At 41.8% G+C, this 15,173-nt stretch overlaps 1 protein-coding gene across 1 annotated transcript; it reads right to left on the bottom strand.

Annotated features, from left to right (window-relative positions):
- Positions 1-2,489: 2,489 nt before the first annotated feature.
- On the bottom strand, positions 2,490-14,925 carry manf (mesencephalic astrocyte-derived neurotrophic factor). Its single transcript, XM_059944551.1, has 4 exons — positions 14,752-14,925; positions 8,859-8,986; positions 6,441-6,582; positions 2,490-2,763 (listed from the first exon to the last, which is right to left on the bottom strand). Exons 1-4 carry the CDS (start codon positions 14,849-14,851, stop codon positions 2,579-2,581), a joined length of 555 nt encoding a protein of 184 aa, XP_059800534.1. The 5' UTR covers positions 14,852-14,925; the 3' UTR covers positions 2,490-2,578.
- Between the last annotated feature and the right edge of the window lie 248 nt (positions 14,926-15,173).

Below are 15,173 nucleotides of genomic sequence, written 5' to 3'. Positions count from 1 at the left end.
GCATATGTCAGGTTAAGATTTCCCTTAAGAAAACTATGCTGACTTCAGTCTATTTTACTATGTGCCTCCAAGTATTCCAAAACATCGTCCTTAACAATCAACTCCATCTTCCCAACCGCTGAGGATAAGCTAACTGGCCTGTAATTTCCTTTTTCCTGGCCTCTCTGTTCTTGATGGATAAAGTGACATTTGTTATTTTCTAGTCTTCTGGAACCAAGCCAGAATCTATTCTGGAAAGATCATCACTAATGGCTCCATAATCTCTTTCAGAACTTTCCCGTGTAGTCCATCTGGTCCAGGTAACTTACCTACCTTCAGACCTTTCAGCTTTTCAAGTACCTTCTCCCTAATAAGGCTCTCACTTCTGCCCCAACTCTCTCAAACATCCAGCATACTGCTAGTGTCTTCCAGTGAAGATTGATGCAAAATATTTAATAATTTTGTCTGCCATTTCCTTGTCCCCCATGACTACATATCCAACATCATTTTCTAGTGGCCTGATATCTACTCTTTTGTTCTTTATACCCCAAAAAACATTTGGTATCCTCTGATATTGTGGGCTAGCTTTGCTACATCTCATCTTTTCACTCCATATGATTAAGAAGCATCCCAATCCTTTAACTTCCCACTAATTTTTTGGTCTATTATATGCCTTCTTTCGCCTTCGACTTCCCTTGTCAGCCACGACTATGTCATCTTGCCTTTAGAGATATATCTATCCCGCATCTTTGCTGCTCTGCTAGTATCCCTTCAATCAATTTTGGCCAGCTCTTCTCTAATGCCTCTGCAATTCCCTTTACTCTGCTGTAATGCCACTAACTAACCTCTCCCTTTCAAATTGCAGAGTGAATTCGATCATATTATGATCACCAACTCCCAAGGGTTCCTTTACCTTAAGCTCTCTCATCAAATCCAGTTCATCAAACAACACCCAATCCATAACAGCTGATCTCCCAGTGAGCTCAAAACCACAAGCTGCTCCAAAAAACCATCTTGTAGGAATACTACAAATTCTCTCTTGGGATCCAAAATCAGCCACAACCTATTTCCCCAATCTACCTGCGTATTGAAATACCCAGTGACTATTGTAATATTGCCCTCTTACAAATTACAATGGGAGATAGAAGAGGAATGTATCTCAGATTCTGACTACTATTCAGAGCCAAATGCAACTCCCATCAGTGTACTTTTTAAACCTTGAGTTCCTTAACTCTACTCACAGGGACTTTACTTCTTCTGATCTTTAGCTCTTTAAGGATTTGATTTCATTTTCTTAAGCAAGAGCCACACCACCCCCTCTTGCCTACATAGCAGTCCTTTCGAGGCAATAGTTTTGTTGACACAATCCTCTAGCTACCCAGTTTGAATCTTGACCTTGGATGCTGCCTGTGTCAATTACTGATGCAGGTTAGTTACTTATTAATTAGTTATTGCCCTTAGGGACCATGGGTGACAGAGTTGGGACAATGGGTGTAGTTGAACATGCAAGGGGGAAAATTCGGTTAAGGCAGAAAAGGGCTGGTGGTTGACAGTTGGAAAGATTTTTTTCTGGACTGCATGACTAACAAGTGATTATATGTGAAACATTACTGGGAAGGACATTAGGTGGGGAAAACGTGTCCATACTAGAGGCAAGGAAAGAAGCATGCAAGTCATTTTAATACTTTACATCAAAAGAAATACAGTATCCAGTATTAAAAAATATTCTTTAAGAGCTGGTACAGGAAGGAAAGATTGTCCAGTTTTTCTCACCACTCAACTTTGAGTCACTCTGTCGGGGGGGGGGTTAGAGAACCAGGAGAAATGGCACTGAATGTCAGCTGAAGGCAATCTTGTCATTCCCCTGCCTTTCTCTTTCAGGCTGGCGCAGTCTCAGTTCTTTGAGCAAACTAAAAGCTCTTTGGATCATGGCCACAAATGTAACCTTATCTCTACAAACAACATTTCTACTGGGGGAAACAGATGAGATCATCTCGGTCATCTTCAACCCTTTCAGGTCCTCAACACCTTTATTTTCCCCATAAGGAAAACTTTGCAGTGACTGCAGTCCCTCCTCCAACCTCAGTTGTTTTCAGAGAAGAAAAAAAAATACCTGGGCCATATGTTCATTGTCACAGAACCTTTCTGAAAAAGAACAAATAGTCAAGTTTGGGACTCACAATGTGTGAGCAATTGAGAAAGCAGTTCAACTTCCTCAAAACTGCTTATACAAGGACTTTCTCAAGAATGGCAAGTAACTCAGAAAGCTGGAACTAGTCTGAAATCAAAGGCTAAGACTAGCAGTATAGTTGTATTTACAATATACCTTTTTACCTTCGGGTATCTGCCGGCATGATCATTCATTAAATACTTAGAAAAATCCGTGACCATCAAGTTTTGGACAACTTTAATAAATTCTTCACATCCCGTTAACTTCCCCCACTTCCAAAACAAAAAGAAAAGTTCGACAAAACAGTATCTCCCAAGAATCAGTCTATTTTTATAACAAATCACGGCATTAAAGTCCCTTTATTAATAAATACAAAAAAGTGAAAAACGATGGAGAATGTACAGTCATGAAACAGTGGCTAGGGCATCATTAGAGATCGGTACGTGATTTGGCAGCATGGGGCGCGTACTTGGGCATCAGGTCAGTGATTTTCTGGATGAAGTCCGATTTTTCAGCACAGCCTTTACAAGACTCGCCCCACTCATCCAGGATCTTCTTCAGTTCCTTGACCCGTAGTTTCTTCAGATCCACTGTGCTCAGATCCACCTGCTTGTCTGTTATTTGGCACAGCAGAAAGGAAAGACAGGTATATAGTCAGTGATATTATCCTTAACCCCTCTCCCAAAGTAAATCTCTGTAGCTGAAAAAATAGTTATGTGCAAACATTGATGTTTGATTACTTTCTCTGTTCAGCACAGGATATAGCAGCCAAAAAACCAGGCACTTAGTTTTGAAGTTATGCCACATCAACTTTCACACCCATCCAAGTGCAATGATTTTTTTAAAAAAACCATTCAATTCAAAACACAGGAGCAAACACGAAAAATACCCCTCAGATCTGTCAACTCAAGATTGTAAATCAGATTTTCATGGACAGCATAACCCATGCCTTGTGATTCAGGTGTGTACCATCACTGAGCCAAAAGTGCTTCAGTTCATTGCTAATTAGCGAGGAGCTCACTGACTTTACTCATCACCAAAAGGGAAGCATAGAGACACAGGCAAATTCAAATGAGCCCGCAGACTTGAAATTAACCTGCAAATGTTCTACCCATTTGCCATGTTATTTTCGTGAAAATGTCACTGCAAACAGATGAAATTATTCCTTGTATCCTGGACAATGGAAGAAATGTGGCAAATTTTCAGGGAATATTTGTGTAGAGTTCTGCATAGGTATGTTACAATGAGACAGGGAAGTTATGGTAGGGTACAGGAACCGTGGTGTACAAAGGCTGTAATAAATCTAGTCAAGAAAAGCTTACAAAAGTTTCAGAGAGCGAGGTAATGTTAGAGATCTAGAAGATTATAAGGCTAACAGGAAGGAGCTCAAGAAATAAATTAGGAGAGCAGAAGGGGCCATGAGAAGGCCTTGGCAGACAGAATTAAGGAAAACCCCAAAGGCATTCTACGAGTATGTGAAGAGCACGAGGCTGAGAAGTGGCAGATGGAGTTCAACCTGGAGAAGTGTGAGGTGGTACACTTCAGAAGGACAAACTCCAAGGCAGAGTACAAAATAAATGGCAGGATACTTGGTAGTGTGGAGGAGCAAAGGGATCTGGGAGTACATGTCCACAGATCCCTGAAAGTTGCCTCACAGGTAGATAGGATAGTTAAGAAAGCTTATGGGGTGTTAGCTTTCATAAGTCTAAGGATAGAGTTTAAGAGACGCGTCATAATGCTGCAGCTCTATAAAACTCTGGTTAGGCCACACTTGGGAGTACTGTGCCCAGTTCTGGTTGCCTCACTATAGGAAGGAGGTGGAAGCATTGGAAAGGGTACAGAGGAGATTTACCAGGATGCTGCCTGGTTTAGAGAGTGTGGATTATGATCAGAGATTAAGGGAGCTAGGGCTTTACTCTTTGGAGAGGAGGAGGATGAGAGGAGACATGATAGAGGTGTACAAGATATTAAGAGGAATAGACAGAGTGGACAGCCTGCACCTCTTCCCCAGGGCACCACTGCTCAGTACAAGAGAACATGGCTTTAAGGTAAAGGGAGGGAAGTTCAAGGGGGATATTAGAGGAAGGTTTTTCAGAGAGTGGTTGGTGCGTGGAATGCACTGCCTGAGTCAGTGGTGGAGGCAGATACACTAGTGAAGTTTACTAGTGTATAGACAGGTATATGGTGGAATTTAAGGTGGGGGGGTTATATGGGAGGCAGGGTTTGAGGGATGGCACAACATTGTGGGCTGAAGGGCCTGTAATGTCCTGTACTATTCTATGTTTTTCTATAAGATGTGAAAGAATAGGACCTATCAAGTGTGAAAGTGGGGAAGTGTGTATGGAACCGGAGGAAATAGCAGAGGTACTTAATGAATACTTCACTTCAGTATTCACTATAGAAAAGGATCTTAGTGATTGTAGTGATGACTTGCAGCAGACTGAAAAGCTTGAGCATGAGATATTAAGAAAGAAGATGTGCTGGAGCTTTTGGAAAGCATCTAGTTGGAGAAGTCGCCAGGACAGGACAAAATGTACCCCAGGCTGCTGTGGGAGGCGAGGGAGGAGATTGCTGAGCCTCTGGCAATGATCTTTGCATGGGGATGGGAGAGGCTCCCAAGGATTGGAAGGTTGCGGATCTGTTCCGGGACCCTTACTCTTTGTTGTGGATAGTGTGGAAGGCTGTCAGAGGTTACAGCCGGACATTGAAAGGATGCAAAACTGGGCTGAGAAGTGGCAGATGGGAGTTCAACCCAGATAAGTGTGAAGTGGTTCATTTTGGTAGGTCAAATATGATGGCAGAATATAGTATTAATGGTAAGACTCTTGGCAGTGTGGGGGATCAGAGGGATCTTGGGGTTCAAGTCCATAGGATGCTCAGAGCAGCTGCGTAGGTTGACTCTGTAGTTAAGAAGGCGTATGGCATATTGGCCTTCATCAATCTTGGAGTTGAATTCAGGAGCCGAGAGGTAATGTTGCAGCTATATAGGACCCTGGTCAGATCCCACTTGGAGTACTGTGCTCTGTTCTGGTCACCTCTCTACAGGAAGGACGTGGAAACGATAGAAAGGGTGCAGAGGAGATTTATAAGGATGTTGCCTGGATTGGGGAGCATGCCTTATGAGAATAAGTTGAGTGAGTGAACTCGGCCTTTTCTCCTTTGAGCGAAGGAGGATGAGAGGTGACCTGACAGAGGTGTACAAGATGATGACAGGCATTGATCATGTGGCTTTTTCCCAGGGCTGAAATGGCTAGCACGAGAGGACACAGTTTTAAGGTGCTTGGAAGCAGGTACAGAGGAGACGTCAGGGGCAAGTTTTTTTTCCCAAAAAGAGTAGTGAGTGTGTGGAATGGGCTGCCGGCAACGGTGGTGGAGGCGGATACAATAGGGTCTTTTAAAATACTTTTGGATAGGTTCACGGAGCTCAGTAAAATAGAGGACTATAGGTAAGCCTAGTAATTTCTAAGGTAGAGAAATGTTCGGCACAACTTTGTGGGCCAAAAGGCCTGTATTGTGCTATAGGTTTTCTAAGTTTCTAATGTAAAATGCAAGTGAAACTGTTACTTGCCAATTCAGTTTGTGATTTCTTGAATTCAAAATGAATACAATTCTTTCTCAATAAACTCCAGAATTTTAAATAGCAGAACAAGGTGAGCTACAGTGATGATGGAATAATTAAAATAAATACACAAAGTACGCAGCATTTCAGGTATCAGTGCAGAACGAACAGTTGACAGTTCAATTTGATAAGTTTTCATCAAAAATATTTAATACAAGTTGATCACTAACCTGCGAGATTTGCATTTTCACAAACTGTGCTCATTCTTCTGAAGTCTAAGCTTCCGACACTAGTCAGAATTATACTTGCCAAACGTACCTGTATAAAGCAAATCTGACTGAAACGTCCCATGTGCAGTGAAAACATGATCACTGCAACTTCTAGTTTCAGAGCTCAATAGCTCCTTTCACCCATCATATCCAACAGTCTCTTCTATAGGGGGGTGGGAGGGCTGATATTGTGAAACATATCAGATGGTAGATTTCATGTTGCTGTTAACAGCAGATTAAAATATGTATTTTATTCATATTTATATATGATACAGGAGACTATCTGGCACAGTCTGTGATAGCTCTCAGACCATCCCTTTAGTTGTAAGCACTTATTTCACTATTACTCTTCTTGTGAATGCCTGCATATACCTACTTGAATGAAATCACATCTCAATCTTCTAAACTTGATAACAACAATTTGCACATTTCCTTCATAACACAAATGCCCAAGTGCCCTTACCATATTTCAGATCACAGATTTGATGGTCTGACTTCTTCAGTTTTTCACATATTTTAGTGATTGGCACATGATTGCTCATTGGCTTGGAAACCTCTTTGACCACTCTGGTTGCTGCATCAATCGTCGCTCCAATATAATAGCACTGAAAATAAAATGATGCATTAATTTTGTACTACCCACAAATGTACCTCTCCAAACAAGAGATTTTACAGAAGTTGGAAATCCAGAGTAACACACATAAAATGTTGGGGAAACTCAGCAGATCAAGCAGCAACTATGGAAAGGAATAAACAGTAATGTTTCAAGCTGAGAACCTTTATTGGGACAGAAAGGTGGGGGATGGAGTGATGATGAATAGAACATAAAAGCACAAAACAGACTCTTCAACCCACAATGTTGAATCAACCTTTTAAGCTATTCTAAAATCAATCTAACCCTTCTCCCCTACATAGCCCTCCATTTTATTATCATCCATGTGCCTGTATAGGAGTTTCTTAAATGCCCCTAATATATCTGCTTCTATCGCTACCTCTGGCGGGGCATTCCATATACTCACCACTCAGTTAAAATAACCTTTGATATCACCCCTATATTTTCCTCCAGTCACATTAAAATGAAGCCTCCTCACATTAGCCATTTCTGCCCTAGGAAAAAGTCCACTCAATCAATGCTTCATATCTCGTGCCTCTATCAAGTCATTGTTCATCCTTCTTCGCTCAATCTATGCTTATAAAAGATGATCTCTAATCTAGGTAATATCCTAGTAAATCTTCCCCTCCCCCATCCTCACTAAAGTTCCACATTCTTCCTATAATGAGGCAGAAGTTTTTCTAACTTCAAATGATTTCTCCCCATCTCCCTTTTTCCATGCCAGCTCCCCTCTTGCTTCCTGATCTCCCATGGTCCACTCTACTCTCCAATTCCTTTTTCTCCAGCATTTATCCTATTCAACTTAAATTTGCCGATGATACAAAGATAAGCGGAGGAGCAGGTAGTGTTGAGGAAACAGAGAGCCTGCAGAGAGTCTTAGATAGTTTAGGGGAATGGGCAGAGAAGTGGCAAATGAAATATAATGTTGGAAAATGTATAGCCATGCACTTTGGAGGAAGAAATAAATGCAAAGATTATTTAGATGGGGGGAGAATTCAAAATGCAGTGATGCAAAGGGACTTGGGGAGTCTATACTCTAAAGGTTAACCTCCAGGTTGAGTTGGTGATGAAGAAGGTGAATGCAATGTTGGCATTCATTTCTGGAGGTACAAGGGCAGGGATATGATGTTGAGGCTCTGTAAGGCACTTGTGAGACCACACGGAGTATGGTGTGCAGTTTTGGGCTCATTTTAGAAAGGATATACTGACTTTGGAGAGGGGTCAGAGAAGATTCACGAGAATGATTCCAGGAATGAAAGGGTTACCATGAGGAACATCTGGCAGCTCTTAGGCTGTATTCCCTGGAGTTCAGGAGAATTTGGGGGGGGGGGGGGGGGGAGAGAGAGAGAGAGAGAGAATCTCACAGAAACATTCTGAATGTTTAAGACCTGAACAGATTAGATTTGGCAAAGTTATTTTCCATCATGGTAGGGGAGTCTAGGACAAGAGGACTCGACCTCAGGACTGAAGGACGTCCATTTAGAACAGAGATGTGGAGAAATTACTTTAGTCAGAGGGTGGTAAATCTGGAATTTGTTGCCACGATTGGTTGTGGAGGCCAAGTCATTGGGTGTATTTAAGGCAGAGATAGATAGGTTCTTGATTAGCCAGGGCATCAAAGGGTATGGGGAGAAGGCAGGGGAGTAGGGATGACTGGAAGAATTGGATCAGCCATGATTGAATGATGGAGGCCGAATGATGGAGACTTAATAGGCCGAATGGCCTACCTCTGCTCCTGTATCTTATTGTCTCTCACCTCCCAGCTTCTCACGTCATTCCCCTCTCCTCATCTACTTTCACTCATCAGGTTATCCTCAGATCCCGCACCCACCTTCTTCCCATTACCTTTTCAGTCCTGATGAAATGCTGACTTTTACTGCTCTCCATAGATGCTGCCTGACTTGCTGAGTTCCTCTCATTCTCCCTCTATTACATCAGTAGTGAATTTTGCATTTTTCTCCAGTAGTGATTTGTGTGTTGTTTTGAACTCTAATGGCTGTACCTCCTTACTTAGCTTTAATTATGGGGTACCTAGAGTATGGACTCTCGCCACACATATCATTGAGTACAATTTGTCTACTCAGTGGATTACAGTATTCAAAAATTTGGAAGATGATTGGATTTGATCAGATCTTGTTGACACTGCTAAAGTAACACAGGTGGTAAATTTAGAGATACTTAGATTAAACATAATCCTATTTTGAATAGGTAAAAGCTACATCAAGCATGCAAGTTGCATAGTAGAAATATTGGTTAGCAACCACTTACAAATCTGTTTTCCTTGCCCTTGACATCCCTGCATGCCACGAGTAGTTCTTCCTCTATTATATCAGTAGTGAATTTTACATTTTTCTCCACTAGTGATTTGTAAAACCGATCCAAGAATGTCGTACAAACTGCAAGACAAAAAAATGGGCTTTGAATGTTTGGCATACAAGAACAACAAAAGGCTTTCTGCTGGAAGCACAAGCTGTTTGCAGAATTTAACTCTGTACCTCACCCCTTTCCCTGCAATAATGGAAGAGTTCCAAGTTTTTAAAAAACTACACCAATCCTCCAATTTCAATCTGTATCCCTGATTCTCCCATTGAAATGTTTCTTGTAAATTGTACAAAAATTATTGTTGCATCGCAGAAAGACATTTAAAACCTTTGATGTAACTAATCGTAATCACAAACACCCGAGAATATACTATGCCAAAAGGTTCTCAGTAGGTTATAGACATGCACCCATTTGCAGTGTGGGAACAATTTTCTCAATGGATGGGAAGGCTTCTGACTCTTTCCGTGGGCTACCCGATAATAATTGTCACATGCTTTTCCAGCTCTGCTTTCAGAAAAAGACATACATGAAAGTCTCAACAGCTGATTTCATTTCTGTTGCGGGCCTTGCTAGGATATTGTGGCCATATTGCCCAGCCCTAGAAGAAGCAAGTTTTTTCTCTTGTGCCACTTTGGTGGGCAGAAAAGGTCAGCTAAACTAGGTGGAATTCAGATTACTGGCCACCTTGTTCAAACAAACCAAGAGACGGGTGTCCCTTCAGATGTACACTCAGTGGCCACTTTATTAGATACACCAACTCGTTAATGCAAATATCTAATCAGCCAATCATGTAGCTGCAACTCAATACATAAAAGCAGATAGGTCAAGAAATGTGATCCAAGTGACTTTGACCGCGAAATGATTGTCAATTAAGGTGGGGTGATTTGAATATCTCACGCTACTGATCTCCTGGAATTTTCGCACACAACCAGTCTCTAGAATTTACAGAGAATGGTGAGAAAAGCAAAAATAAACAGCGAGTGGCAGTTCTGTGAGTGAGAACACCTTGTTAATGAGAGAGATCAGAGAAAAATGGCCAGACTGGTTCAAACTGACAGGCAGGTGGCTGCAACTGAGAGAGCCAGGCATGACAACAGTGGTGTGTGCAAGCATCTTCCAAAACATCAAACCTCAAAGTGGATGGGCTACAGCGGCGCAGAACACACCAGTGTGAAAGATAAAATGTTTAAGGGAAATCTCTTCATTCAGCATGGAACGAGCTACCAGCTGAAATTGTGGATGCAGGTTCAATTTCAACAACAAAGTCAACTATATAGGTACAAGGATGAGAGGTGTGGAGGGCTACGGACTGGGTGCAGGTCGATGGCACTAGTCAGATTAATAGTTTAGCATGGATTAGATGGGCTGAAGGGCCTGTTTCTGAGCCATAGTGTTAGTTCTTAAACTCTCTCAACTGAATGGGTGGGGGGCAGGGAGATGAGTCAAATGACAGTTACAGGGGAATTCTACAAACAGATTACCTTATATGTCCAAATGTACAGTGAAATGCCTTGACTGCATCAAATTAAATCAGCGAGGATGTGGTAGGAGCAGACTACAAGTGTCACAATGCATCTAGCACCAATTGAACGTGGTCAGAACTAACCCTAACTGGACACTGTTCGAACGTGGGAGGAAACCCACGTGATTACGGGGAGTATGTATAAACTCCTTACAGACAGCAGCAGCAGGAATGGCTAGACTAGACTTGTTGGAGATGCATTGACCTGTTGCATCCCCATGGCAAGATGGGGAAGTACAGGTGGACCCCACTTTTCAAACGTTCGCTTTACGACAACCCGCTGTTATGAAAGACTTACATTAGTACCCATCTTCACTAACCAAAGATGATTTTTGCTTTTATGAAAAATAGACACCATGGATTAGATTAGACTTGTGCTTACCCCGAGAAAGACTACAATGACTGAAGTCTTGTGTGGGCAGTTGTTTGCACATGCATGTACGTGGATACATATGCGTGTATGTGCCGATTTTTTTCCTCCAAATCAATTTTGGCTTGCTGCCTTCCCGAGTTTGATAAGTGAAACTACACCATATCTACAATATTTCTACTTTATATAGTGTGTAAATTTATCATATCATTCCTGCTTTTACTATGTGTTATTTTAGGTTTTATGCGTTATTTGCTTTGATTTGGTAGGTTATTTTTTTGGGTCTGGGAATGCTCAGAAAATTTTCCCATATAAATTAATGGTAATTGATTCTTCGCTTTACCACATTTCGGATTACAAACAGTTTCATAGGAACCCTCTACCTTCGGATTGTGGGGGAAACCTGTAACTGCATGGATTCTAGAGGGGGCAGGGAGGACTGAGTACACAAGGAAAGTTTGTGGACCACGGCAGCATCAATAAGTAAAGAAAGTCAAATTTGTTATATGTACCTACACTGTGCACAGATGCAATGAAACACTTAATTGCATCACTGTCCTGCAGGCTGATTATAAGCTACAAAAACATGCAAGGATTTCAAAAGAAGCACTATTTCTCATACAGCGTGATAGAGTGTAGAAATAGAAACAGCAGACAGCCTTGGCAGCATGACTGAGCATTTAAGTGATTTATATCAGTATTCAGAAAGATGTTGTGGCTACACAAAGTGAATGAAATAAGCTCATCCTGATGGGATGCAACCATATTGCTGATGGAAAGGTACTGAGGACCTTCTAAATAACTGTAGTTTCAATGCTGGTGCCACGGATACTACTCTCTTCAGAATCATACTGTGCAAAAAGGATGTAAGGATGGATGGACCTACTAATTACAGATTAGACAGTTTAATAGCGGGAAAGGCTCTATGAACAATTGCCCTAGATAAACTGTCCGTTGTCCTTCAGTTTCACTTGAATAGATTGAAAGCCCCGATTTCAGACCAACTTTGAAAGTGAAATGGTTCAATGTAAATATCATGGTCCCATGGTTTTTCTCTATTCCATGGCTAACTGAAGAAGATGAATCTCAAGAGTTGTATTCTGTATACACACTTCGATAATAAAATGAACTTTTTTTCCTTACAGTAAAATTAATGGACCCTTTCCCATTTCAAAGTGCCAATTCATTGACCTACCAAACTATGTTTGAAATGTGGGAAGAAACCCACAAGATCATGTGGGCAACAAAAATAAAAATGAACAATAATTAAAATAACCAACAAACTATAAGGCACAATCCTACAAAGGGGTACAGGAAGGGAGGTACATGGCAACTTAGATGCACAGTCATACGAAGGGGTACAGGAAGGTGATATAGGCACACAGTACATTACAAGTGGCTGTAGTTTGAGAAAATGGTTAAATAAATTTGGGCTTTATAAAATGGCAGAGAGCACGAGATCAAGGAAGTTATGAAAACTTTTAAAAAAACACAGGTTTGAAGCACTGCATTCAGTTCTGCATGTACTCTTTGTTAAAGAAATTTTTATTAGGTGGTGCAGGCGATTTATTAAATCTAGATTCATTCTCCAACAAACACAGTATGTTGTTACAGGCCCTAATGGAAATACAGACAACAACTGCATTAACTAGGAGTACAGAATTAAGATGACTTGTAAAATAACCAAAATTCAAAGATAACTTCAACCCCATTTCCAAATATACCTTGTGGCCAGGATCTACCACACAGAGCAGAAGTAGATTAAAGCACTGATCAAAAGAAAGATCTAGATAAATACCTAAAAGGGATGAATTTTCATTGCTATGTGCAAGAGAAAGGGAGTGGGAGTAATTCAGCAGACCAAATTGCTTCCTTCAGTGTTGTAACTATTCTGTGAATTCCAAATCTAGTCACTGCTTCAGCAACATCAAGTTTTTCCCCTAGTAATGCCAGGAATCAACTTTCTGTCATGTGCTAATGGTGATTATGCTTGCATACAATGACCTACATAAAGTAAGACCTGGTGTAGTTACAAATGCTGAGAAGTTGGGAGGAGAGGCTCAAATAAAGAGTAAATATAATTAACCTGCCAAAAAAATCTTTTATCCCCTGCAACTGACTCAGTGGGAAGAAGCTACCAGATATCTCAAGTTGAGTGAAAATTAAAATCAACTGTTTCTCTTCTAGACTAATCCAGTTTTCACATTCATCAATTTAAAATTCAGTATCATCCTGTTCATTTTGGCATAAGTGAAGCCCTCAGATTCACCATTCTCGGTTCTCAAGAAATAGTAGTGGATTTCTACTGATGTTATTCAGCAAGTCTGAGGTACTTGAACAGTGTTTTAATGTAATACAGTTTTGTCAGAGCACGATGACATCCTCTCATCAGCCTACGGTTTAAAGTTTACATGTGCATCCAATTAGAGATTGAAAGGTGAGCAGCTCCATGCCTTCAGGTTCCTGGACATTAACATTTCAGAGGATCTATCATTAAAATAATCACAAAGGCTCCCACTCCATTAGGAGTGAAATCTCTTTAGATTTCATGCCACCAAATTTCTACGGACATACAATGCAATACATTCTGACTGGCTGCATCGGTGTCTGATATGGTTACAGTACACAGGATGGCAAGACTCAGCCAGCTCCACAGCCCTCATCAGCAGTGAAAACAGTCAAGGGGTGGTCCCTCATCAACATAGCTCCACTAAGGATCCTTACCTTCTGAGGCACGTGCTACTCTCATCACTACTGCTGGGTAACAGGTACAGAACCTGAAGGCCACACTCAATGATTCAGGAACAGCTTCTTCCTTTCTGCCAGATGTCTGAATGGTCTATGAACACCACCTCATTCTTACACTATATTTGCCATTGGTGGTAATTCTGTCTTTCCATTGTACTGCAGCAGCAGCAAGGCATAAGATTTCAGTGATAATAAACTTGATTTTGATTCCAGGAGAGGAGGCCAATCTTAGTTAAAACCTACCTTAGTGAAAGCTTCATTAAGGGCAAGAAAAACAGACAAAGGGATCATCTACAGTTTCATTGTTTGTGAGGCCTTTTAAAACTTGCATTTTTTGACAAACACAACCGCCCACCAAGAGTGACACTTTCCTTGTTAGCAACTTCTGCGTGCATTTTGTTATACATTTGAATTCTCATTTTTGAACTTTTCATTCCATTGCTTTATTCAGCACATCTTAAGATTACTGCTCCAGATTTAATCTCTACATTAAAATGGGGGATTTTTCATCTATTCATACTCACTTTCGACCCTCCCAGGTCCTTAACAATTGATTTCCAGTCCTGGTCCCCTTAGTTTTTAACCTAGCATCTCATATTTTGGCGAACTCCCCTCAACTTTTCTCCAACCTCCAGGACATCAAGTTTCCCCAAGGAAACAGCAACACTGGTTTGTCTGCTTTGGAACAGACTTTAGAAAAACATTTAACAACATGATTGCTAAGGAGAAAATACTCGTAGGCTTGGTGGAAACCAAGTCCGTGTCCTCACAAACAAGAGAAGATCTGTAGATGCTGGAAATCCGAGCAACACGCATAAAATGCTGGAGGAACTCAGCAGGGCAGGCATCTAAGAAAAGAGTACAGTGGATATTCGAAACGCCGACTGTACTGTTTTCCTAGATGCTGCCGGGCCTGCTAAGTTCCTCCAGCATTTTGTGTGGGTTGCTCCGTGTCCTCACGTGGGAATAGGATACAGTACACGGTAGGGGTACAGAAAGGGCTCTTTCAGACACTGTTAAAATACTTTGAAGGGGACGAGGCAGTGAGTGAATGCAGGGTAAGTGAGGATGAGGGGCGGCGAAGGTTCGGGGAGAAGTACTGGAGTAGCTGAGCACAGGATCTACAACGGCAAGGACCAGAAGTGGGGCCCTCACTGCTTCCCGCCGCGGACCCTCCACACCACCAGCCCACCTCCTACCTTCACACTCTCCTTCTTTCAGCGCCTCGGATGGCGTCACGAAGAAGATAAAGGCGGCAGCCACACAACCCACCAGCAACATCACAGCGGTCCGTTGCATCTCCACACTGCACTTGGCCGCGCACGGTATCTACCGGCAACACACCGCAACGCGCAACCAACCCAAAGTTCCACACGCCCATTGGTCCACGTTCTTTCCCAGCTTTGCTCCGCCCCTAGCACTCTCGTCACTGAGAGGTCAATACATGTGTCATTCAATCTACATCTTGGAAACGTAATACTATTGGGTTAGGTTGTGCCCCGGCGAAGTCCCCCGGCGGCCAGTTGGCGTCTGATGATTGGTCACGCAGCAATTAACCAATAGAAATCATACACCGGGTGTCTGGAAGTGACGTTTCTTCCTGGAGACGATTTGGGGCGGC

Source organism: Hypanus sabinus, chromosome 19 (assembly GCF_030144855.1).
Source record: "Hypanus sabinus isolate sHypSab1 chromosome 19, sHypSab1.hap1, whole genome shotgun sequence".
In the NCBI taxonomy this organism is placed as follows: Eukaryota; Metazoa; Chordata; class Chondrichthyes; order Myliobatiformes; family Dasyatidae; genus Hypanus; species Hypanus sabinus.
Note: the sequence above shows the minus strand (reverse complement) of the source record. Positions and strands in the feature narration are given on the sequence as shown.

What these genes read in the sequence shown, in the direction of transcription:
- manf (XM_059944551.1), bottom strand. Translation starts at nt 14,851, where the DNA reads ATGCAACGGACCGCTGTGATGTTGCTGGTGGGTTGTGTGGCTGCCGCC. An exon ending in AGGGCAAGGAAAACAGATTT is followed by an intron (nt 6,583 to 8,858) that starts GTAAGTGGTTGC and finishes TTTTATTTTCAG; the next exon opens with TGCTATTATATTGGAGCGAC. An exon ending in AATCTGTGATCTGAAATATG is followed by an intron (nt 2,764 to 6,440) that starts GTAAGGGCACTT and finishes GCCAAATAACAG; the next exon opens with ACAAGCAGGTGGATCTGAGC.